The sequence below is a fragment of the Osmerus mordax genome, chromosome 10 (assembly GCF_038355195.1).
Source record: "Osmerus mordax isolate fOsmMor3 chromosome 10, fOsmMor3.pri, whole genome shotgun sequence".
Taxonomy (NCBI): domain Eukaryota; kingdom Metazoa; phylum Chordata; class Actinopteri; order Osmeriformes; family Osmeridae; genus Osmerus; species Osmerus mordax.
The window spans coordinates 1510306-1536716 of NC_090059.1; the positions used below are offsets into that span (position 1 = coordinate 1510306).

A 26411-nucleotide genomic window follows, 5' to 3' on the forward strand; every position below is an offset into this window, starting at 1 on the left:
TGACTGTCTACCAGTGTACTGATTGTAGCCTAACAATTTAGGTTAGTTGGGGTTGGTATGAACAGAAATAATGCTTCTACAAATCCTCATAGTGTTCAATATTGGTTATGGGGATAATAATCACCTGATATGTCTGGTTGGATTTCCTCTTCCATGAAGTGGCTGTAGGGATAGAGTATCAATTCTAATATTGAGAACAAAAAAAGTACCAGCAAAGATATTACACACTCAAAACTGTAGCAATATAATATATACATTATGGTACATTACTTTTTTAATCGATTATTTTTACATAAGGACATTCACTTGACAACAAACCATCTAAGGAACAGCCTGAAAAGACTAACGTATCATCTCTGTCTTTGGACAGTCCAACCACCTGATAGGACTGCTATAAACACCCACTATATAAACATCGGGTACACTTCTGGCCCCCCCAACTCAAGCCTGGCATATTCCATCAAAGACATAGGTATCAGCCCAAGAGCGTGTCTACTTCTACCTGGAAGAAAATGAAATCAAAATATAATATATAATACATAATTTCAGCCTGCCTTATGCAACAAAGGTAAATGGAAAAAAAGAATCTATTAATGAAACAGGTCTGTTTAATAAAGTAACTTTATTTTTCACAGACTTTGTGACAATTATAATCAATATAAATTCAGAAGTAAAAACATGAAGAGGGGGAGAAGCAATTGTGTAATTTTCCATTTTAAACTTAACTGTCCACAAAGACCTGTTCTTTTTGAACAGAGGCCCTTTACACAGAACGTCCCCATGTGACTTTCAGGGAACTATACGGGGACGTTCTTTAAAAGTCCCAAATGTCATATTTGTAATGTTTGCGGTGTGACCACAAAATAACGAACATGGAACGTCTCCATAAAGTCATTCAGGAAACTTTCAAAAAAGTACATTCAGAACCAAATGAGAACGTTTTAAAAACGTCCCCAATGTTCTGTAAAGGTTCGGGACGTTCATCACTTTTAGATAACTTTTAGGGAACGTTATGCAAAGTCCCAATAACGTCCCCTCCTACGTGGGGAGTCTAAAACGGATTCGAGATACCGCAAAGACTGCGGCTTGTATATTGTTGAGTTACATATTTATTTATTTTTCTTATTTTTAATTTATTTGTATTACTTTTATCACTTTTATTATTGGTTTCATTGATTTTATGTAAAGCACATTGAGCTGCAATTTTTGTATGAAATGTGCTATATAAATAAAGTCGGACATAAATCCTGTACCAATGATACTGGACACAGAAATTGCTATATTTGATTGGCTTAGATGGTTTTGGTAGCGGTGTTCCAGCCTCCTTCTACAGAGACACAAAACCTTTTTTGCAAGTACACAAATCATTTTCTACAGAGACACAAATCATTTTTGCAAGTACACAAATATTTTTTGCAAATACACAAATATTTTTTGCAAGTTACAAATATTTTTTGCAGGTTACAAATCGTTTTTGCAAGTACACAAATCGTTTTTGCAAGTACACATCATTTTTGCAAGTTACAAATAGTTTTTACAGAGCTCCCTCTCCTGGCACTAATTTCACGCCATATAGCGGTGGCAGTGATTGTCTGCTTTCTTCGGCGTAACAACGGTTGCTAGCTTTGTTATCTTTACCTGGCATGAATCACTCCCCATAAACCAATCTTATAAAACAGATTTCATATCTTAAAAAAAAAAAGATTCGCCATGACTCTATAATACATATTGTTAAATTTGTACAATGTATTGTACCACAATATATTGTTACACCCCTACTGGATATGTATGCGTAACTGTTGCACTATTGTATCTTTCCAGATGTCGATGAAATCAGTGAAGAATATGATGTTGTTCTTCTTACTTCCTCCTATTTGTTGAACATAGTCCTGAAGAGGACCTCCGTGTTTTCATGTAGTGTCTCCTCCTTTTGCTTCTCCCTAGTAGTCCAGTCATTTTAAGCCAAAATTGGGGGTCAACCTAGGACAAATTGCAACAGAAGCAAACTCAACTGATTTTGGATCCTCAATGTCCTGAGTAAGAAAAAAAAGCCCCAAAGAATCCCACTTGGGGAAAGTTTCGAAAAAGACCTAAATAGCCTATTCATACGCCTATTCAATATTTTTCTCGTGAATATAGGCTAAGATTTGTTACCTTTAGATATTACCATGCAAATTATTGAGTTGATTACTTACATTAAGACAAACAAAAAATGTTTTACAAGTTTTTTAAATAGCTCCTCTGCATGGTAACTACTGATATACTGTGATTCAAAACAAAAATATTAATTCCTGAGGTGTGTGTGGTGTGTTTTTTGTGAGGACGGACTAGGTACCAGGGTTAAAGCCAGTGTGAATTCCGATAGTGGATTTAAACCCCCCCCCCCCCAACGGTGCATAATAATGTATGCACTAATTTGCATAAATACCACAACATATCTAAACATTGCACAAATGTCACCATAAGGGGCAGAGATTCAGTCATTCATTCAAGGTCCACTCAACTGTCACTCAACTGTCAGTAAGCTGTCACTCAGGGAAGAAAGATATCCTTTTGTTTCTCCTACAGGGATTATTCAACCTACATTAGTAAAACATACCTGGTGATCATCTACAATTTATTGGGAACATCTGGATGTGTGTTGAGCTGTGGTACGACCATAGGCGGAAATCCCGGAGGGAAAGGGGGGACACGACCCCCCCATCCTGGGAAAAATATGATTTATCCCCCCCAATAAATCACAGTAAACATAAGGAAATGTAAATAATATTATTTATATACATTTAACATATTACAATGTAGGCTAATGTAGGCAGCAGTAATTGTGGTGTCCCCCTTAGGCTCTTGAGAAAATTTCATATAATTGTCCCCCCCAAAATTGATAGCAGATTTTCACCACTGGGTACGACTATTATTGGTGAAACGATGTCAAGTTTAGTCAATTCGAATTCTTGGCAAACAGGCAGAACAAACAGCAATTCCTTTTCATGCTAATTGGAGAGCTACCATGCTTCAGGAGATGCTGATCTGTTGATGCAGAAATCTGTGCAGTGTGCTACCATCAAGAAAACTGTGCTAATGAAGATGAGATTCTCTATTGGTGCATTGTGTACCTAGTTTGATCCAGCCACTTTTTATTTTACCTACCTTTTGTCTTCTGCATTCTCCTTACCCTTGTCTTCTGTTCTTCCCTCAGACTCATCCCCCATAAACAGTCCCACGGACCCAGCCCCAAACCCCATCTCTGAAATAATAATTCATGAAGGCTGGTTTAAAGTAGGGATTGGGGGAAGAAATCGATACAGTGATGTATCGCAATACATTTTTGGCAATTCAAACATCGATTCTCAAATCCCCAAATTGATACATTTTTTTAATATATAAAAAAATATATATTATTGCTAAAATGCCAAATGCAATTGTTTATTGTCAATTTCTTTATGGAGTGTTCAAAAGTTATATTATTCAGTAGTTGTTACAGCAACACTGTTACACGGATTAATACCGTTTTTTACAATCACTTTGACACAAATTTCAGAACCTTGATGTCCTTTTTCAAAACTCTAGATACAAAACTCGAAACAGTCATTACTTGTAACACGTTGTCACATGTTCAAAGCATTGTATGTTCATTTCTCTAAAGACACCTTGCGCATACAGAATCATCAGTTTAAAAAAGAATTTATCATGAAATACCATAGGAACATTCACTTAGATCATCCAAACACAAGATACCCATAGTTTCGCCATGTAGTTGTTTGTACAATCATTAAATATTGTACAACAAAATATGTGTTACATGTTTCATAAGATACTACATCCCCATAAATGGACTAAGAGAGAATACTACAGACAGTGGAATAATTGAGCAAAATCTGAAATGTATTGATAAAGTACAATCAAATTACAAAATGTCTTAGTTTTTTTTGTATCAAAGCAAACATAATTAGCTACAAAAGAAAACTATGCTACAGTACATGAACATGTACTGCAGTGTTCCTCACCTGGCTCAAAAAACAAACAAACAAAGCAAAATAAAGGATTGATTACGCTCCTACATTTCCATTAACCCTGTCTTGTGTATTTGGCCACAAGTTTTCATTCACATCGCAATAGATGTTTTCATTTGACAAACATCTAAAACAATCTCCAGGCATGGCGAATCCAGGCCTGACACTGGTCTGCTGTGGTGAGAAGAGTAACTTGTTCATGAGGGTGCCTATCGTACACCTCCATGTGAAGAACAATTCCTCAATAGGGTTGAGGGAGAGTATGGGGTCAAGTACAAGGCTGTAAATTGACAAAGCAACTACAGTACAAGGCCTGCATACCTACAGGTGCTGCTGGTTTTCAAATCTGAAAACATGTTGGTTTAGTCCAATTTGTTCCTGTTTCATAGTAATTGGTGTCAATGGATCTAATTATACTGAAACTTTGATGTTCTAAACTTGGAATTGTGGGAATTGCATCAAATCGAAAGAAACTATTCCTCACGTTGAGCACACGAATGCGTGTCTCGTTTATTTTTGTAGGTCAAAAAACCAACAAGACAAAAGTGTTGCTAAGCAACCAACCCCGTGGGGTCCAACGTCATTATGCATGCAGAACCTTTTAAAGGGACCGCGATCCCTGAACAGTCCTAACTACATTAAATGGCTAAGGACAGTAAATTACAAGTGTAACGTATTACATTTCACTGCATGAAGAATCACGCTAAGAACAAAGTGCTGTGTTTACAATCAACTGTGTATAGAACAACACTTAACAACAAAGGTGAATTATGTCTGTCACATTCACTACACACGTACCCCCAGAATTCACCACATCAGAAAAATAATCAAACAGTCAAACGGGGAGGTGGGCGTATCAGCCGGCCACAACGGCTGTGCTGCACCGGAGGTCGGGGAGGCCCAACTGCGTCGGGCAACTCGTCACAACACTGGCGTGTGGCCAGGAGTGTGGGAGGCTTGGGAGGGGGGGAAACAGGGGGTGGGGGCAGAGCTGGAGGCCGGCCGCGTCGTGGGGGCTGGGCCAGGTCAACCGGCCTGGCCACGTCCAAGTGAGCCGGTTTGAGGCGGTCAATGGAGAGTCGCTCTGATTTACCGCCCCTGTCCACAACAAAATGTTTGTCCCCCGACTCCAAAACACGGAACGGGCCCTCGTAGGGTGGGCGTAGCGGTCCCCTGTGGGCATCATGGCGAATGAAAACATAGTCAGCCGTCTGAAGCCCAGTGGGGATGTGCGACTGAGGGAGGCCGTGACGGGAAGTGGGGACAGGTGCAAAAAGCCTTGCATTGTCCTGTAGAGTAGACCGCTGGAGGGTAGCGGACCAAGGAACTGTGGTGTTAGGAACAAAATCCCCTGGAACCCGCAGCGGCTGTCCATAAACAAGCTCTGCGGAAGAAGACCGAAGATCTTCCTTAGACGCAGTCCTGATGCCCAGCATCACCCATGGGAGCATGTCGACCCAGTTGCTGTCTTTAAGGCTAGCACGCAGGGCAGCCTTCATCGACCTATGAAAACGTTCAGAGTCCGTTAGCCTGCGGGTGATCCGCTGTTGTGCGGTGGAGTTTCAGTCCAAGGCTCTGTGCGACAGCGTTCCACAGCTCGGATGTGAACTGCGCGCCCCGGTCAGAGGATATGTCCGAAGGAGTGCCAAAACGGGCAACCCAGGCACCGAGAAATGCCCGTGTCATCTCGACAGACGTCACTGACGTCAGTGGCACAGATTCAGGCCAGCGGGTGGTCCTATCAACCATGGTTAACAGGTATGTGAAACCGTGAGAGGAGGGCAGGGGACCGACCAGAACCACGTTCACATGGTCAAAACGTCTCTCCGGAACCGGGAACAACTCCAACGGGGTTTTAGTGTGGCGGTGCACTTTTGCCCGTTGGCACTCAACACAGGTGTTAGCCCAGACCCTAACGTCCTTCTTGAGGCCGTGCCAAACGAACTTTGCCGCCACCAGTCTCTGTGACGCTTTCGAACCCGGGTGGGAGAGACCATGGATGGCATCAAAGACTTGACGTCTCCATCCTGTGGGAACGAGCGTCCGAGGACTGCCTGTGGAGACGTCACACAGGAGTGTGGTGCTGGCATCGCCAAAAACCACGTCCTCAATCTGCAGCCCCGTAGTCGTGGTCCTCAGGAGTTGTACGTTCGGGTCTGTGGTCTGATCTGTTGCCATGCGGTCGTACTCCAAACCAAGATGGACTGCCCCTGCCACATCCTGTGACAGGCAGTCCGCCACGTGGTTGTTCTTACCGGCCACGTGCTGCAAGTCCGTCGTGAACTCTGAAATGTAGGACAGATGACGCTGCTGGCGGGCGGACCATGGCTCAGCCATCTTGGCCATGGCAAAAGTCAACGGCTTGTGGTCCACAAAAGCAGTAAAGTGTCGGCCTTCAAGCAGGGAACGAAAGTGTCTGATGGCGAGGTAGAGACCCAGCAGCTCCCGGTCGAAAGTGCTGTACTTCCGCTCATTGGGGCGCAACTGACGGCTAAAGAAAGCCAGCGGCTGCTAGGCCCCGCCAACCCACTGCTCGTAGACCAACAGCGTAGTCCGAGGCGTCCGAGGTGATGGCGATGGAGGCCGTGGGAGAAGGATGCGCCAGCATGGTGGCGTCAGCCAGGGCTGCCTTGGTGGCAGCAAAAGCCTTGTCCCTGTCCTCAGTCCAGTCCAGAGCGTGCTTGGGTTTACCTTTCAAGGCCTCGTGCAAGGGCCGCATGAGCTGAGCGGCTCGAGGGATGAAGCGGTGGTAAAAATTCACCATGCCGAGGAACTCCTGTAGAGATTTGACAGTGAGCGGGCGCGGGAACTGTGAGACCGCCTCCACCTTTGATGGGAGAGGGAAAGCACCGTCCTTAGTGACTCTGTGTCCCAGGAACTCAATGGTGGAGAGACCGAACTGGCACTTGGCGGGGTTGACAATTAGCCCATGTTGGCTAAGCCGCTCAAACAGGATGCGGAGGTGCGCCAGGTGCTAAGATCTGGACGTGCTTGCTACCAGGATGTCATCTAAGTACACAAAAAGAAAAGGCAGGTCCCGCAAAACAGAGTCCATGAGGTGTTGAAAAGATTGAGCAGCATTCTTAAGGCCAAACGGCATGCGCAGGAACTCGAACAGACCAAACGGCGTGATCACTGCTGTTTTGGGAATATCCAGTGGATGTACCGGCACCTGATGATATCCCCGGACAAGGTCCACTTTGGAAAAAATCACCATATCAGCCAGGTGTGCCGAAAAATCCTGTATGTTCGGGACTGGGTAGTGGTCAGGTGTCGTTGCCTCATTAAGCCGCCGGTAGTCGCCACACGGGCGCCAGCCGCCGCCAGGTTTGGGGACGATGTGGAGGGGTGATTCCCACGGGCTGTCGGATCGGCGGACTATACCCAGGCGTTCCATATTTGCAAACTCAGCCTTTGCAACGGCAAGCTTGGTCGGGTCGAGGCGTCGAGCGCGGGCGTAGACGGGCGGACCAGTAGTGGCGAGATGGTGCTCCACACCGTGCTTCACGGCAGACGCAGAGAAAGTGGGCTGAGTGAGGGTAGGGAAACCGGCCAGCAGACGGCGGAAGTCATCTGAGGTTGAGAGCATGCTAGACAGTCTTATGGAGTCGGCCCCGCTAAGCGTGCACGTATAAGAACAAAACGTGATCGCGTCAATCAAACGGCGGTTCTGTACATCCACCTACAGAATTTATCAGCCTCTTCAGCCAGTCTCCGACAGTCGGTGATTGTGGTGTTGGCAAGTGCCGCTCTAACTTGGGAAGGCAGCTGATGCAGGAAAAGCTGAGTGAACAGGAAATCGGGCCTGTGCTCACCCAAGAGATCCAGCATACGGTCCATGAGCTCGGACGGTTTGCTGTCACCCAGTCCTTGAAGAGAGAAAAGCCTGCTGGCTCTCTCTGCGTCCGATAGGTCAAACGTTTTCAACAGGTGGGCTTTGAGTGCCGTATACTTCTCAGCTGCCGGAGGATATGTAAGAAGGCTCACCACTCTGGATGCTGTAGAATTTCCAAGTGCCGACACAACGTAGTAGTACTTTGTTGTATCCAAGGTGATATCACGCAACGCGAACTGCGCCTCAGTCTGGGCGAACCATGCCGACGCCGAAAATTCCCAGAATTCGGGGAGTTTGAGGGTAACAGCGTTCGCGGTCATGATCGTGTCGTGTTACTGGATCCGTCCAGCAAACTAACGTTGGGGTCACCAGTGTGGGAATTGCATCAAATCGAAAGAAACTATTCCTCACGTTGAGCACACAAATGCGTGTCTCGTTTATTTTTGTAGGTCAAAAAAACAACAAGACAAAAGCGTTGCTAAGCAACCAACCCCGTGGGGTCCAACGTCATTATGCATGCAGAACCTTTTAAAGGGACCGCGATCCCTGAACAGTCCTAACTACATTAAGTGGCTAAGGACAGTAAATTACAAGTATAACATATTACGTTTCACTGCATGAAGAATCACGCTAAGAACAAAGTGCTGTGTTTACAATCAACTGTGTATAGAACAACACTTAACAACAAAGGTGAATTATGTCTGTCACATTCACTACAGAATATTGTTTGTCAGTTTATATAAAACTATGCAATAAGAGAAATGCAAAAGTTACTTATCATTTTGAGCAGTAGTATTTACAATCTACAGACATCTATGAGTCTGTGATGGCACCTACAACAGCTGCAGAAAGACAGAGGCAGTATCATGCACGCCTGAATGCTGATCCTGAAAGAAGGAAGAAATACCTGCACAATGAGCATCAGAGATGGAGAAAAAATGTAGAGGCAGGGAGTAAAAAATGAATCAATGAGTTGAGTGAAAGAAAACAGCGGCAGAAGCGTACAAAGTGGAGAGAAGCTTACAAAAGAAGCAAGGAGAAAAGAGAGGCACTGAGGAACTTAACCACTCCTCCACAAAGTCTCAATCATGTCCCAGAGCAGTATCCACAGCCAGGACATTCAAGGTAGAGCAATGAGAAGTTAAGAGTGTTGAAAAGGACTAGGTTGAGTGTTAGAAGAGTTAGAAAATGAAAAATGTAGAGAATACTTACTCTTCGTTGTTGAGGTTGCATGTGATAGTTTTACTTGGTGAAAAATAATCCTATTGATGGCTGTTCGCCGTTTATACAGCCATCAACCGGATAGCTTTTTTCATTAACTTTTACTACAGAGCTGTGATTTATTTAGTCCTTTTCCTTGTATTCTTTTCCCAGTATTTCCGTCATGAAATGTTTGCATCATTATTTATTTTGTTTGTAGGCAACATGTGGAGAGGAATAAAAAAATAAGAAAAGACAGAAACAGGCTGCAGAAGAAAATAGAACAACTTCAGCAAAGACTGGACAAAGAAAGAAAACAGAAAGAAAAATACAAAAAGCGGTGCCAATGTTTTAATAAGCATTCCGATTCACCACAGTCAAAAGTGAATGAGCTAACTGCAAATTGCCCTGTAAACCCCATAATTTGGAAGACGTTGCTGTATCACCAATCACTGATTAAAGACATCAGTAACAAATATCATCTGACCACAAAAGAAAGAGAAAGACAACTAATTGCAAAAGTGACAACAGGGAGAATTGTCAAAAAATACAGGTTACAGAGATTTGCTGAGGATTCGCTTATTTTTTCGAGGAAGCGTTGGCAACATAAGGATAGTCTTAGCTTTTAAAGGAAGAAGACCAACAGGTTCACTGATGAATTCAAGAACAGAGTGAAGACGTTCTATGTAAGAGACACTGTCAGTAGGATAACAACAGGGACCAAACAAACACTCACAAGGAACAAAATCAAGATGCAGAAAAGGTGCCTGGTGGATACATTTAATCTCCTGTGGAGATTTTTATCAGAGAACTCTGATGAAAAGATCTCATATTCTCTGTTTTGCCATTTTCAACCTTTTTGGGTTGTTAATCCGACGATCTCAGAACGAGACACATGCATGTGTAAATTGCATGAAAATCTGACCTTTGTGGCTGAGAAGCTCAACCAACTGAAACTTATTGAGACTGCCAATCTTGAAAACTTGTTAGAGAGGGTGTGCTGCAACTCCAACAAGAGCTGCATGTACGGAGTGTCCACTGCAAGGACAAGAATGTCTCCAGTACATATAACGGTACAACCAAAGTATCTGTCACCCAGTGGGTAACAAGATAAGGAGATGGATAAAAAGAAAGAGGGAGAAGAGAGGTCAACTGTCAAGGTCACCATCAAGAAATCTGTTGAGGGCACACAGGAGAACCTCACTGAGCTGTTCCACAGCTACCTACAGCGGTTCAAACAGCTTCACTTCAACATCAAGCAGCAGTATGCCTTCTGCCGCGACCTGATGAACAACATCAACAAGGGGAAGAGGCCTTGATACATATTGACTTTTCAGAAAATTATAGCTGCAAATACAGCTCCCAGATCCAAGCAGTCCACTTTGGGGCTTCATACCAGCAAGCCACTCTGCATACGGTAGTGTTGTATGTTGGTGGAAAACCAGAGCTTGTGTGCTTTAGCACAGTCTCCACCTGCAGACATAAAGGCCCTCCAAGCAATATGGCAACACCTCAGTCCTGTGCTGGATTACATTCAAGCCACATATCCACAAGTATCTGTGCTGCTCTTTTTTAGCGATGGCCCCTGTACTCAGTACAAACAACGAGGCAACTTCTTCCTTTTCAGCACAGAATTAGACAGAAGAGGACTCAACGCTGGCTTCAACGGTAAAGGAGCACCTGATGGTGTCTTAATGCGAGCCTTAAAGAGAACAGCTGACATGATGGTGGCAAAGGGTTCGAGATATCCCAGATGCACACAAGCTGTTCAAGGCCTTGACCGAGACAAACACAACAGTGAAACTGTTCTTTGTGAAGAACGAGGATATTGAAAGAGCAATGGAGGAAATGCCAAAGCAGATACCAGCTGTTCCAGGAACAATGAGAATCCACCAGGTGATCACTCTGGCTCCAGGAGAACTGATACACTGTGATGTCAGCTGCATGTGCTCAACACGGAAGCAGTTTAAGTGCATGTGCTTCAACACGCAGAGTTTCCGTTTTGGCCAGAAGGTACAAATTAATGTGCCACAACCAGCCAGTGAAGGGAATCCACAGCCACAGACAGAAAAGGAAATCCAGTGGGGAAGTCCAGAGTTGGTTGGGCAGTGGTGCGTGCTCAGATATGACCAAGAGCTGTATCCAGGTATCATCTTCTCTTGGCTCTCGACGAAGGTGGTCACACTTTTTCTTTTTCTCTCCCTCCCCTCCCCTGACCTTCCCTGCTTGGCTTCTATCGTATTGTCTTGTATATACTCGAAAGACTCTCTCCGCATCACTCTCCGAAGCAAGAAGCATGGAATTGATTAGCTGGTCTCTCAACGCAATTGACACCATCTTCTCGAAGAGAAGCTTGGGTTCAGGGGAACCTAACTGTCCTGACGGGACGTTTGCAGCTGGGTACTCGATGGACGCGTGGGATAAGTGGCGTGTCGTGTGCCTAGCGGCGCTTTCCGTGGAGGACGTTGAAGACATCTTTCTATTCGGAACCATGATTACAGGCTTTCTGCTGATTGGATTGGGCGCTAGCCTGGTATATCGGAAAATTAAAGAAACGGCTGCAGCTGTCAAAAGCCCCGTAAGGCTGCCCGACATGATTGATGTGGTGGGCAGAGCTGGTGGCACTCAGACTGTGACATTACAACGCGTTGAACGCAATTTGGATAACATCATGGAGAAGCTAGCGGCTCTGCAAAGGAAAGTGAACCGACTTGGAGGCCATAATGATGAGTAGACGTGGAATTGAAGGTGCCTACTCGACCAAACAACTACCCCCCCAATCTGCTTTCGGCCCCGTAACCAGCTCAGGACTTGGCCAAGGCCGTTGCTGGAACAACAACTCCCCTGGAGAGCGCTGCAGTGAGACTCTCTGTAGTCTCTTCCCTTCCCCCTCCCACAGACACCTGTGGATTGCGTCTCTGTCTTGGGTCATGACCAAAGATGCATGGCAATACTATCTGCGAACTGAGAATATGACTGATTGTGGCCTAGGCGAAGGCGCCAACCCAGGCACACTCATACACTAACTTTCATCTACTACAGATATGCTATCACACCCCTTCCCCCATCCAATTCCTTCCCCTGCTTGGTCCCCCAGGGTGGCTGGCGGGTCTGTGACCAGCGCCTACTATGGCTGCAGGTCCAGATGTTGCTGTCTACCCCCCCCCCCCCCCCCTCCCCGTTGCAAGTCATGTGTTTCTGTAATGTAAAATGTATGTGTTTATGTGCCGAGGTGTTTTTTGCCTGTTCCCACACTGTACTCCTCTGGGAGCATAGTCTGGGGGTTGCCTTTTTTCCCCCCTCCCCTTTCCACATGTTATGCTGAAACTTTCTACTTTCTAGTTGGCGCCGATAATGGCTGCCTCGGTAGGCCCTTCCTGCCAAAGTAAATTCCTTGTCTGTGCAAACTTTCATGGCGAATGACAACCCATTCTGATTCTGATCCTTAGCACAGATGAAACACATGTCCAAGTTAAAGGCATTCATCGTGTTGGGGCTAACCGGTTCTTCTGGCCGAGTCGGAATTATATCCTCTGGTACCTCTTTGATGATGTCCTTGAAATAATTCCACCCCCAAAGTCTGTGACAAAGCACCATGTGGAGATATTGCAAGAGGTGTGGGCCAGACTTTGAATGCCATAAAGCAAGAGGCGCACATGCACAAACACCCACTCGCACACACACACACATCCCAAAAGCACTCAAGTTATATGTTTGATTTTGATGACTTATTCAGTAAGTTCAAAATGTGCTAATGTATGCTATGTTGTTATTTTCATTGGTTTTCCTGCAGTTGGGTTAATACAACTCAGTTCAATTGCAATTTAGATCAATTGTCTTTCTTAAATGGTCACATAATGAAATACAATGTTTACTGAAATTCTTACAGTAAAATGTAGTTAAAAATCACACTATTGATATGTTACACACACATTCTTTTTTTACGCTTATGGAAAAGTAATTTAATCTTTGTTGAACTATGTCTGAAATGTTTCGAGCAATCTTAAGAATATTGATTTGAGTTGAAATTCTGAAATTGAACCACATCTTTGATGAAAAGGTATGAGGTTCTTGTCACAAAAACTGCCCATTTCAGGCTTTAGTAATAAAAAGTGTTAAATTGTATGTTACTTTTATATTTGCAGTTATTGAATTATTGTGAGGGACATCTAATTAATAGGAAAATGATGATTTAATTAAAAATACATGTTATAATCTGTCACATCCGCGCATGGTCGCCAGTCCTCTAGAGGTGACACTCATCCTCGAGCACCTAGCACAAACCTTTTCTTCTACACTGGGCTACACCTGCGGTGATCACCACTTCCTACTTAAGCACTGGGTTTCCTTCCCTCTTCACTCTGTCATGGAGTTTCGTGAGTACAAGTCCTGTTCCCTCTTCTCTTAGGAAGACTTGTTTGTGGGCCTTGACCCCGTTTGTGTAATGCTAATGTTATCGCAAGTTAGCTTAGCATAATCTAGCCGTGACTTCCATTGACTGTAACTAGTTGTGTGCATCTACGCCGAAGGGGATACTTCTTTCCTTTTGGATTATACTTTCTCTTGTGGATTACCTTTTATGGATTACCTTCTGTTGGACTAACAATTCTACCGTGGAATGTACCTTTGTTAAAGATCCTGTAAAGTAAATTCCATGTTTTGCTTCTAAGTACATTATATATGTGTGAAATGAGTTCCTGAAAGCATGTGCAAAGCGCTAAAACTTTTAATGGGCGGAGCCAAAAAATGCCCTATCTACATCATTTCGCCCCATCTACGTCAGATCACTGAATGGCTCCTCCTGCTGTACTGTTATTGGGTGTGCTCAAGCCTTCGGCGAGAGCACAACCTTTGTTCTCTCACATATATATTATTATTTATTTTTTTATTTTTTTTTTTTGCCCCCCTAAAACTCAGTCACTATTTGGCCTACATAGACAACGTAGGTGTCTATGTAGGCCATAGACTACCTACGTAATTTTTATGAATGAGAAATTTTCCACTAAATAAATGTCAAGCTTATTTACGTTTTGGGGGGCATATTTTCAGTTAGCAGATGGTACCGTTTGAATCGCGATTCCATCTTCTACTGCCGGGTAACGTCGTAGAATAATCTTCAAAGGGGTTGTTTATTCATGAATGAATGCAATATGAGTAGGCTAAATGCCTGAAAATATCATGAGAAGAGAAAAACTTAAAATGACGTTTAAATCATAGAGATTAGGTCCATTTTTACACCGGTCTGCACTAATGTCACGAAAACACGCGTGACTACCTTTGGCAGAACATTCGTTTCGCATCTGTTAACTTGGGGGATAGCTAGGCTAACTATAGCTTTACTGCAAGGCAGCTGCAGAAACGCCACAAGAAAAGAGGCCAGGGTGATAACTATTTACTCATTTTACTTTGTGATATGACACACAATTGTGATGTGTAATGTACAATATAAGCTGATATTATTAAGGAAGTACATCTACTTTCGGAAACAGTAGTCTACTATTTCACTGAAGTATTAGCATCATGACATTAGCCTGTGTTGCCCGGGCAACACATGCTACAGTGGTCTATGATGTATCTGTTTTCAATCGTTAAAATAAACATTCCTCACATATACATTTTCGTTATATGATTTATTCTGACATTAGTAAACGATTTGTTGGTGAAATTACCATTACCTGTGGTTTCAAACCAGTGTAGCTCACTGCAACGCTGTAGCCTACCCGAGACACTAGTGTGAGTAGCTAACAAAAACTCCTCAGCTGTTCAAGTCAAACGGTGACAGAACATGTTCGGCACTCCCCTTACTCAAAAGTCTTTCAATAGTTGAAACAATCTGACTACTAACCTGAACTTCATTGCCACAGCCTAAACTTTGTCAATCTGTTCATGAAAATAATTAATTTCAGCCTAAACCGTACAACGGAACGTTAAATCGAATTCAACCAACGCAATCGCTACCAAGACGAACACAGCAGTAGTCTAGTACTGTACTGTAGTAGTAGAATTTACCGGGGCAGCTTCTCCACACAGGGCTATATCGCATTTTGCGTTGTTACTGACAATGATCGCTACCAGTGAGCTTTTTATGAATGAGCGATTTTCCACTAAATAAATGTCAAGCTTATTTACTTTTTGGGGGCATATTTTCAGTTAGCAGATGGTACTGTTTGAATCGCGATTCTATCTTCTGCCGGTAAAGTCGTAGAATAATCTTTAAAGGGGGTTCTTTATTAATGAATGAATGCAATATGAGTAGGCTAAATGCCTGAAAATATCACGAGAAGGGACAACTTAAAAGGACGTTTAAGTCATAGAGATTAGGTCAATTTTTACACCGGTCTGCCAAATGTATTCGTTTTGATTCAGCCTGTCAGCTGCCTCTTGCAGGGGAAATGAGAAGACATCATATTTCATTCGACACTTCACTCGTATTTTGAGTTGTAAATGAGCAGCAAAAAAAAGATGCTTTTAAATCTATGTAATCTTTATAAATAATAAGTAGGCCCGATACATTTTTATATAAAATATACAGACCCCTGTGCAACCGACGCAGGCAAGCACACCCTACAATTTCCCCAGAAATTGTATCCTCTCTAGTTGTAGCTTACATCAGCTAGCTAGCTAGCTTCAGTATGTCTCCCACCACCTGCAACTGCATCTTCCCTGGATGCAAGAACTCCAGCTGCGCTGCAACTCCATTTAAGTTCCCTGTTGATAATGAAAGGAAAAATAGGATAGATTTTGTGAAGAGCCACGCTCATGGAAAGCTTCGGATAAACTCCAACAGCCGCCTCTGCGCCACTGACCATTTCACGGCGGACAGTTTTAACATGGACCAGAGACAGACGGGGTTCACCAACACACAGCTTCTCTTGCAGCGCGGAGCTGTACCGAGCATCGCCCCCCCGGCCGTTCATCCTCCGGTCGCACCTGGACCATCCACCTCCGCCAGCAGTTCATCAGTTCTGTGTGCTTGTTATAATTATACTAGATAACTTTTCCAGAGGTATCTCTGCTATGAGTTAGTGCAAACCGCTACATTTATATTAGGCTACTCGGTGTAGAATGATGCACCACCTCCAGCTGAACCTCGCCAAAACAGAACTTCTCATCATCCCGGCTAAACCCTCCATCTCCCACGATCTCTCAATCACCCTGGGATATGCGACGGTGACCCCTTCATCCTCTGCCAGGAACCTTGGGGTTACCATGGACGACAAGCTCTCCCTCACGGCCCACATTGCTGCGGTCTCCCGGTTGTGTAGATTCACCCTCTACAACATCCGGAAGATCAGGAGATACCTGTCTGAGCACTCCACCCAGCTGCTAGTCCAAGCACTTGTCCTCTCCAAGTTGGACTATTGCAACTCGCTGCTCGCTGGTCTCCCAGTATGTGCAACCCGCCCTCTTCAGAGGATTCAGAATGCAGCGGCCCGCCTGGTCTACAATCTACCCAGACGCTCCCATGTTACCCCACTCCTCATCTCTCTCCACTGGCTACCTATCATGGCCCGTATCAGATTCAAGACCCTGGTATTGACCTTCCGAGCAGTGAACGGGACTGCACCCGTCTACATCAAGTCTCTCCTGCAGCTTTACACCCCCACCCGTCACCTACGGTCTTCTTCAGACAACTGCCTGGTGGTCCCACCGCTCAAGACCGCCCGGTCCCAACACAAGCTCTTCTCCTGTCTGGCCCCCCAGTGGTGGAATCAACTCCCCACCTCCATCAGAGACACTGACTGTCTCTCCACCTTCAAGAAAAGGCTCAAGACGCACTTGTTCCGGGAGTTCATCGGTACTTAGGAATGGTTCGCTTGACCCGATGTTAGTTTCCTCAAGGATCACAATGACTCTTGCTCAGAGACTTGTTGCTCTTGTGGTTAGTGGTAACTGATTTACATTTTTTGTACTCGCTGTGATATATTGTTTTTATTATTGCTTGTTTTTTTTTCCACAGGTACACTTGCACTTATAGCAGTTCATGTTGTTTAATTGTAACTTGTTTGACTACATGCTCTTACGGTTCTTCCCTTTGGCACTTACTTTGGTTGTTCACAATGTGTGCTTCATGTTTTGGCTACTCGTGATGTTTTGTGGCTATCTTGTTGTTATGATCAGTGACCTATGCACTTTGTAAAGCTCTCTCTTACATTTACATTTAGTCATTTAGCAGACGCTCTTATCCAGTAAGTACAGGGACATTCCCCCGAGGCAAGTAGGGTGAAGGGCCTTGCCCAAGGACACAACGTCAGTTGGCATGACCGGGAATCGAACTGGCAACCTTCGGATTACTAGCCCGATTCCCTCACCGCTCAGCCACCTGACTCCCCGGAAGTAGCTTTGGATAAAAGCGTCTGCTAAATGAATAAATTTAAATATAGATGGTTGACATGTTGTTATGGAGCAAGATTAATAAATCATGTCTGATGACCACAATATTGTTATGGTCGTTATATTGTTAGAACTTTGTCAGTTAACACCACAACGATGGCATTAACAATAAGCTAATAATAATAAGCAACACTCATCATCATTATAATAGTAACATAGGTAGCCTATAGGCTTAATTAAGCTTGCTTTGCCGAGCTAGAACAACAACGGAGCCAGATATTCAAGTTTACAGTTTCTTTAATCCGACACAATACTTAAGCAGTCAAACTAAAAACACGAAGCAAAAAGAACAACGTATAGGCCCTGCACATATAATGCTACAGTACCAATAGTATTGATTTTCGTAAAGTTCACATGTGCTTCTTGATCGGACTTGTACCACATTCTGACAGTTTTCTGCAATGCCTTAGTTCCAGCTCACAAGCTCGCGACTGGTTGTCGCAAAGTATGACGTGTACAGCTAGTTGCAAGCGTGCACGAGTCTCGGAGCTAAGAGGTTGGTGGTCTAGAATATTTACTTTTGTGTGATTATAAAATAGACAAGATTCCCGTAATCTTATCTAAATTCCACAAACAAATGCTCTTAGCATGGTCGTTAATCTACAAACACAATTTCTCCCCACATAGGTGCTTCATCTGGAATAATCGGTTTATTAGGTTTAAAAATAAATCTTTATTTTATGAAACTTAATACAACAATAACATAATTCTAGTATCCCAACTACTAAATGATAATGGATCATTGTTGAATTATTCTGAATTCCTTCACACTTTTAGCATTCCAATCACCCCAAGAGAGTTTGCAATTGTTATGGATGCCATCCCATTTGGTATTTTAACTCTCTTAAAAGGGACTGGAAAACCAGATTGCCTACCAACTTTGGACCCTAAATTGACCTCAGTTGGTAATATATGTTTCACTACAACGAGAAATAATAATCGTAACATTCGCTCTTTGTTCCAGAGAGATGTCACCAGCACCCCTAATGTTGTTCCCTATTGGTCTAAATATTTTGGCAACCCGAATTGGGGGAATATATGGAACCTTCCTTACAAATACCTACTTACAAATAAAGTAAGAGAAGTCTCTTTCAAAATCATACATAGGTATTATCCTGCTAAGCATTACCTCCTTAGCTTTAAGCTTGACATTTGTGTTAACTGCTCTTTTTGTGGAATATGTCCAGAAACAATGGTGCACCTTTTCTGGCAGTGTCCCTACACCACCACTTTCTGGAAAGATCTCTCTCGATACATTTCTGATAAACTTGTCTTTGATTTTTCCTTGTTGTGGAAAGATGTACTGTTTGGTTTCCATGACAACGAAAATAAGAAACAGAAAGAAATATACCTAATTAATTTATTGATCATTTTAGGCAAATATCATAATCACAAAGCCAAATTGAGTAACTCTAAACCTTCTTGTATTGCTTTTGGTAGGGAAACGGAACAGTACATCAAAACCATCTATGATTCAGAAAATAAGAAAGCTGCTAAAACCAATCAGTTCTGCTCTATTTTTAATGTATATATTTGAAACTCCCCCTGGCTCTCCTCTTGACTTATGTTTTTTTGTATCAATGACTCTGTTTGCTTGTCTTTACTGTTTGTATCGTGAAGATTTAATAAAGATTTATAAAAAATTTACAAAAACAATCTCGGAGCAAGGAAAAAAGCGAGCCACTGTTTAACGCTAGACCGGAAGATCCGGAACTGGAAAGATGGCGCGGTCCATTTCGCGCTCTCGCTTGCCTCACTGCGCCACTGAGCACTTTTCATAGAAATGAATGGGGACGCCATCTTGGAAGACAGAAGTAGCTGTGTCTATTAATATATAAGTCTATGGAGTAGGAGTCTGAAAACAACTAAACAAAAAAAACGTTATTCCTTCTATCTAGATTGCAAACTTTCCAGCGGTCTGTGAACTATGTCGACCTCTGGCGATGACGGCTGTGTGCAGCAGGAGCGGAACCGACAAACCATCCTCCAATGCTGTAGAGGGCAATGTATGCAACAATGTCGATGTGGCATTGTTGTTGACTTGATGCAAAGAACTGAAGCACACGAGTTAAATGACTGACGTGGACTTTCATTGTAACTACAGACTGGAACATTAAAGATCTACCAGAGCTCTTACATTTATATTTACAAATAGGTCTGTCTCGCCTTTCCTTTTGCTGGTTTTCAAACTGTCAACTTAAAACAGGTGAGTGTGGATCTTCTTGAAAACCATCCCACTTTGTTGTATTGTCACTGTGCCTGTCATCGTGGGAACTGTTACCTTTTAGCCAGATTAGCTACATAGTCAGGTAGACAGAAATGGTTTAATTATGAACTGGCAGAAAAACGGATACACTAGGCTTACTTTTACGATAAATTAACCATTATGCAAACAAACCAACCGTGTCCATCAGCTTACAGTTTTTTGTAAATAAGATTTTTCTTATACAGCTCTTAAACCAAGGCCACAATGAGTAAAAGCAAGGTGATCAATCTGAAAGACAAAATCAATGGCAACGAAATGGACCTAAGTCTCTGTAACTTAACAGAGGTACCAGTCAAAGAACTGGTAAGTGCTTTTTACAAGTAGAAAGACTAAATTGACAATTAGTTTAGCAACAGACCTGTATGTTAAATTTTCTTAAATGTGCCACCACAGGCAGCATTCCCCAAAGCAACAGTTTTGGACCTGTCCTGCAACAACATCACCTCCCTACCTGTGAGTAACACTTGCATACTAACACACATTGTCTCTCCTCAAATTATTATTAATGGAATATGTGGTTCTGACTGTGTGCAGCCAGAGATCTGCAACCTGACTCACCTGGTCAAGATAGACCTGAGCAAGAACCAGCTGAGCAGTTTACCAGAGGACCTGGGTCACCTAAGCAACTTGCAACATCTGGACCTGTACGACAACAAGCTGAGCATCCTGCCTGTTAGCTTCTCAGAGCTCAGGGTATGTACACAAACACACACACTGTACAAACTGGAATTAATTGTCTGGATTAATAACAGACAAATGTTCCTTGTGGTTTGTATGTGGGTCTGTAGAATTTGAAGTGGCTGGATCTCAAGGATAACCCTCTAGAACCACAGCTAGCAATGGCTGCAGGTGACTGTTTGGACGAGAAACAATGCAAGCAGTGTGCTTCGAAGGTAAGAAGAGAGAGAGATGTCATGGACAGAATGCCGCAAAGACAGTAAGACGAGAGAGTGGGAGAGAGCTGGAGTATCTTTGTTGAAAACAGTGTTACTGGTTTATGGTGAGAAGGCTGTATTTTTTCAAAGGTTCTCCAGCACATGAGATTCCTTCAGGAGCTGGTGGATAAGGAGAGAGAGCGGCGCCTGTTGAAGGAGAAAGGTGGGTACTGCAAGTGTGTTTATCCCAGAGATGGTTGGCTGTTGGCTCATGAAATCAAACCTGCAAACCTATAATATTAGAGGTTGGTTTCTGAGCTTAGACATTTATCCACCAGTCTAGTGTCAGATTACAAAAAATTCAGTTTTTTCAGATGAGGGATTGATGATGATGATGTTCCATCTGCTAATCCTGCTTTATTTCATCTTTCTCTCCACTATCAAAACTAGAACTAGAGAAAAAGAAGGAAGCCCAGCAGAGAGCGAGAGAGGCAAAAGAGAGAGAGGCTCGTAAAAGAGAGAAAGCAGAAGAGAAGGAGAGGAGGAGGAAAGAGTACAACGCTCAGATGGCTTCCATGGCTGCTCAGGAACAACAGAAGAAGAACAAGGAGGAGAAGAAGAGGAGAAACGGACAGGCTGCCGGTAGGAAAGCTGCATTGCACTGTTGGTCAATCCATGTAAACTTGCTGGTCACCTCATCATTCATGTGTTATTTATTTCATTCACATCTCAAGACAAACAAGCAGTGGTGGACTCTTTCCCAAAAGCCAAACGCTCTCTCATTGGCCTGCTGTTCAAGATCTTCCTCCTGATGCTTCTGGGATTGGCCGGAGCCATAGGGGCTTGTCATCTGACAGAGCTACAGAAGGAACCTGTTTGTGTGCCAATCAATGTTGCCGTGGGTGACAGCCTGTCGTGGGCACGGGAGCAGGAGAATGTGGTCAGACAGCTGGTGCACAAGCTGTCCACTCTGGGTCAGGATCTACTGGAACGCCGGGCTCCGTTTGAAAACTAATCGTCTCTCTGCCTCCATGTCCCCCTCTTTACCAGCCCATGGCTCCCACTGGCCTTTACTATGCTCACACATGGATTAAGTCCAAAGCTCACATTTGAACTTTACAGGACATTGGGGTATGGGATTTGATTAAAGTGGGGGCCTTGCATTCTTTAACTCGCTGGACTGTGATGTGTGGGTCTGGATAGGGGGGGTGATAAATTGGATGATCATCTTAAATTCCTATGGAATTGTCTTTGTCCTGGTTCTTCAGTACAAGGTCCTTGTTTTTAAATCATGGCCTAGTATTAAAATGGCCACCTCTCCTCTGTATTACGCATGTACCTACAGCCTCACATGGCTATGTAGTGCCCTAGCATAGGGCTTGGAGTTGGAGAAGCCCAGCCAAACAAGTGGCCTTGTCTGTTGTGCATTGAAGTCCTCAGAGCCATCAGGACCAGATACAAGACACTGGTGTGTTAGGCATTCATGAGCATTTCCAAACCTGTGTGAATGTTGAGTTGTGTCACATATTTAATTATAACATCTAGCCTACTCTGTTTCAGACAATTCTTTAATCTATAAAGTCTATTGATGCCTCCAAGTTTTGCAATGGCTGTAATGCTTGACCCAAGTCCGAGGCTATAGCAGTACATTTGTCCTTGATGATATTCTATCATGTTTCAGCTATGCTCAAGATATGTATGTCAACATAAATAAATGTCTGTGTGCTGGGCAACCATTGCAGTTGTTTTCTATAACTAAATAACCTTAATGAGGTGTGTTGGTATTGAAGCTTAAAACCGATCAATAAAACAACTATTCTGCAGCAGCTGCAATACAATGTGAAAAAGAAATACAAAAATCCAAAGTTATAAAAAAGAAAAAAAGACTTGGATTTAATATGCGCATTATATAGTAAACATTTATTACCCAAGCCCAATCGTTTACAGTTTCCAATATATTTGTGGAAAACATTAATGAGATGTCCATGAACCTCAGAAAATCATCTACCCAATCGAGTATAGATCTGTAGAGAATACATCCCTAGATGGACTCTCCCATTCTCTGTCTTGGTGACCATTTACAGACACAGTATACTAATACTTAAGTACTGAAAAGTACTCCACTTAGACTTGGCACATGTACATTTCTTAAAAGTTGAAAGAAGGCTTGCCTCTGAAATGAGTCCCAAAACTGTCATTCTCTGACTCAGCCAGAGACCTGTAAGAAGAGTATAATTAGGTCTAAATGTATATTTGGGTCTAGGACATCTACTCATGTTCTTCCTTCCTGACTTTGACCAGAGCAGCATTACAACAAACATGTAGGACTACAGAAGGAGGTGGACTCTACATACCTGTGTATGTACAATTCCTGGGCATACAGTTAGTAAAAACAAGAGTTTCCCGTTCAGGTCAATGGTAGCCTAATGCAGCTGTATGCCTGGGAACACTTTGACCGTAGTCACCAGTTTGAAAACAGGAAGTTGTCGGGCAGGGTTCACAGGGAGGCATGTGATGTGTTTGGTAAGGTCCCTTCCTGCCGGCTCTCGCGGGCCTTCCTGTACTCCTGCTCCTTCATGAAGGCCATGTCGCCCATGAGCTTGGTCCGCATGGCCTTGTCCACGGTCAGCCCCAGGGTCACCTCCTTGAACACCTCACTCACGGACAACTGGAGGACAAGAGTTGGAGCAGGATGACTACACATTGCTACCATGTCACTGACATGTCCCTCCTTCCGTTTATACATGATCATACTTTGACAGCCATACCTCATGGAAGTGGAACTTTTTGAACATGGCGATGCTGACTTTGTTGTCCAGTCCGATTTTTGCCTCAAACTTCTGGATTCCCAGTTTAGTCACCCCTAGAGGACAACACCATTGTCACCACAGAAGTGGGGGAAAAAACCTTCAACACATCTAACATATTTAAAGCACATCTTCTAATACAGGAGGGGGGGGGGGGATTGACTGTACTGTGAAACACAGTACCATAGCAGATCATCATCCATGTAACCTCTTTCCCCAGGCCCTTTCCCCTGTAGCATGGCTCTGGAACAACATAAAAAGACTATCATTATCAGCTCTTATTATTCAGATCAGTTGGTGAAGAACCAATTGTAATTTTGTTGCTGTTTACCTGCGATCATTATCTCGAGCTCGGCAAGAGAGGGGTCGCTGGGATCTGTCAGGAAGATGTTGACGTCGCCCACCATACACTGCTCTTCCTGCATCGCTGGATCCGCCCAGCGCTGCTTGTCCAGGATGATAAACGTGCACTCTGGAGAGGAATGAAAGGAGGAATGTAGAGAGACATAACTCCTGAAGACAAAAAGGCCACTAAGTAATAAAGGCTGACCACCGTTTCCTTTCTTTGGGGTGTGTGTGTGGTTGTGTGTGTGTGTGTACACGTGCTCACTATCATCATCCTCCCGCCAGCTGCTCTGCATGTCATACTCCTGTTCCAGAGTCAGAGGTTCTGAAGCAGTCAACTGCTGCAGCTCAGAGGACTCCATCCACTGGTGGTACCTAGCAACCACAGGGACATACAGATGATACCTAGCAACCACAGGGACATACAGATGATACCTAGCAACCACAGGGACATACAGATGATACCTAGCAACCACGGGGACATACAGATGATACCTAGCAACCACAGGGACATACAGATGATACCTAGCAACCACAGGGACATACTGAATATACCTAGCAACCACAGAAACATAGATGAGACACAGCTTTCAAAAATTAGCTGAGCGTGGACAGGTAGCCTATTGGGTCTGAAATGTGTGCGGAGATGTAGTGCGCCTGCACTGTAGATAGAGGACGTTGTTACAGGTCCCTTAAGAAGCAGCACAGACATAGGGACGTAGTCTATAGTCAAATCTAGGCAAAACCTTTCAGTATAAAATACCTGGGTACATGATCTGCGTTGTAAGGCACCAACACAACATTCTTCCCCTCCAGTAACGTATCTTCGTTTATTCTCATGGTATGCCACCTGTCATACAACGGGTAGCGAAGTAACTGTTTATTAGCATCCCAACATTGCGCTCTAAGATTTACTTCACCATTTACTTACCTTTACAAGTACTGTTTGACTCACTTCCTTGTTTGCTAGCTTCGTTGGTTTGGTCCAGTGATGTTGGTCGTTTTAGCCAGCTAAGCGAGCTAACCCGCCACCTACTGGTCTGGAATCGATAGTAGTGAGACCTGTGTCGAATCCTAGTGATCGTGATGTATTTTGATGTGGTGCTATGAAACAATAAATGTTTCAATGAAGTAAAACTTTATTATTTAGGTATCAGACAGCCTATATGTCTGTCTGTATCTGTCTACAGTGTCTGTCTGTGCTTTGTAAAGCAAATGAACCTTGTATTACATGAAAAAATAACACACATTATGATATCAACAATATCGATTAAACCATTCTAAAGGTGGGAGAGTTTGTTTATTGAGCCAACGAATCATCAGGAAATAACATAAAATGTAGAGTAGAACAAGCAGAAACAACTAAATAAATTATACTATAAAAGAACAAACGAATTTCACAAAAGAGATCCAAACTAAATGTAGGCCCCAATAACATTGTATTGCCAAATGTCAACAACAATGAGGATTTTAATCATACAGTAGTTATGCCATCCCAAGACAGGGCAGATCTGACTGACAAAGCCAGCTCCTGTACAGTGTGCAAGGTTTATTTGTTTGTCTGAGGGTTAGTAAAAAAAAATGTTTTTTGCGCCTCGTGCCTATGACTGCAGCACAACCCATGGGTTGTTTGACGATATACCACACCCTCTCGAGGTTTATTGCTTTAGACATTTATAGCATATTTGGCTGCTATATGATACAAATAGAACCTGGTGCTTTGATAAGTCAGTCCCATATAAACCTGTACAACTTACATAATATAAAGCTTTTACAGGAATCCATCCTTACGTTCCCTTTCTAACTGAACCGAGAAAACAGAAAAGGAAACATTTAGTCTACAAACTACAACCTAAACATCTGATATTCTTTTGGCAAGTGGTTGACTTAATTCCACTGGAATCTTGACCTACAGACATATTTATCTGCAGCTCCTTATCTCTTTAAAACACACAGTTCAAATAATACAACCCGTACTGCATATGTTAAACATTACAGTAAATGTTGATGATGGAGAAGGGTGCAGTGCACAGGGGTAGCCACAGTGTAGACCAGCTGCAGGTGTGCAGTGCACAGGGGGAGCCACAGTCTAGACCAGCTGCAGAAGTGTGCAGTGCACAGGGGGAGCCACAGTCTAGACCAGCTGCAGAAGTGTGCAGGGCACGGGGGGAGCCACAGTCTAGACCAGCTGCAGAAGTGTGCAGTGCACAGGGGGAGCCACAGTCTAGACCAGCTGCAGAAGTGTGCAGGGCACGGGGGGAGCCACAGTCTAGACCAGCTGCAGAAGTGTGCAGTGCACAAGGGGAGCCACAGTGTAGACCAGCTGCAGAAGTGTGCAGTGCACAGGGGGAGCCACAGTCTAGACCAGCTGCAGAAGTGTGCAGGGCACAGGGGGAGCCACCATCTAGACCAGCTGCAGAGGAACCTTCAGATTCAGTTGTGTCTGCATAGTCCCTCTGACTCCTGATGGACAGGAGAAATAGGCTCAGTGTAAAGGTGTTGTAATTAATCTTTTTCCAAAAGTGCCGGTTAAATAATTGGACTAGAAGTGCACAGTTCTCAAATATATTACAGTGGTTAATTCCAAGGAACGGTTTGTATTTGACAAGACTCTATTACTGGTAGAGCAGAAACGTGTTGCCACAGCAATAGAGTTTTTACAATTCTTATTGATACAAT

General features: G+C 43.5%; 2 protein-coding genes across 4 annotated transcripts; one reads left to right on the forward strand and one right to left on the reverse strand.

The window, feature by feature from the left end:
• The first annotated feature begins 19520 nt into the window (after positions 1 to 19520).
• lrrc59 (leucine rich repeat containing 59) lies at positions 19521 to 22313 on the forward strand. The gene is made up of 8 exons (XM_067245018.1): positions 19521 to 19645; positions 19891 to 20008; positions 20099 to 20158; positions 20240 to 20398; positions 20494 to 20598; positions 20731 to 20803; positions 21031 to 21222; positions 21315 to 22313. Exons 2-8 carry the CDS (start codon positions 19910 to 19912, stop codon positions 21593 to 21595), a joined length of 969 nt encoding a protein of 322 aa, XP_067101119.1. The 5' UTR covers positions 19521 to 19645; positions 19891 to 19909; the 3' UTR covers positions 21596 to 22313.
• Positions 22314 to 22446: 133 nt separating this feature from the next.
• On the reverse strand, positions 22447 to 24735 carry nat9 (N-acetyltransferase 9 (GCN5-related, putative)). Of its 3 annotated transcripts, XM_067244731.1 has the most exons (7): positions 24664 to 24735; positions 24496 to 24582; positions 23998 to 24107; positions 23719 to 23859; positions 23571 to 23630; positions 23349 to 23443; positions 22447 to 23248 (listed from the first exon to the last, which is right to left on the reverse strand). In XM_067244731.1, the coding sequence occupies exons 2-7, from the start codon at positions 24570 to 24572 to the stop codon at positions 23078 to 23080; spliced, it is 654 nt and encodes a 217-aa protein (XP_067100832.1). In that variant the 5' UTR covers positions 24573 to 24582; positions 24664 to 24735; the 3' UTR covers positions 22447 to 23077. The 3 variants fall into 3 exon arrangements, with proteins under 3 accessions (XP_067100832.1, XP_067100830.1, XP_067100831.1); XM_067244729.1 differs by having other exon boundaries at positions 23719 to 24107; XM_067244730.1 differs by lacking the exon at positions 24664 to 24735 and having other exon boundaries at positions 23719 to 24107; positions 24496 to 24638.
• Between the last annotated feature and the right edge of the window lie 1676 nt (positions 24736 to 26411).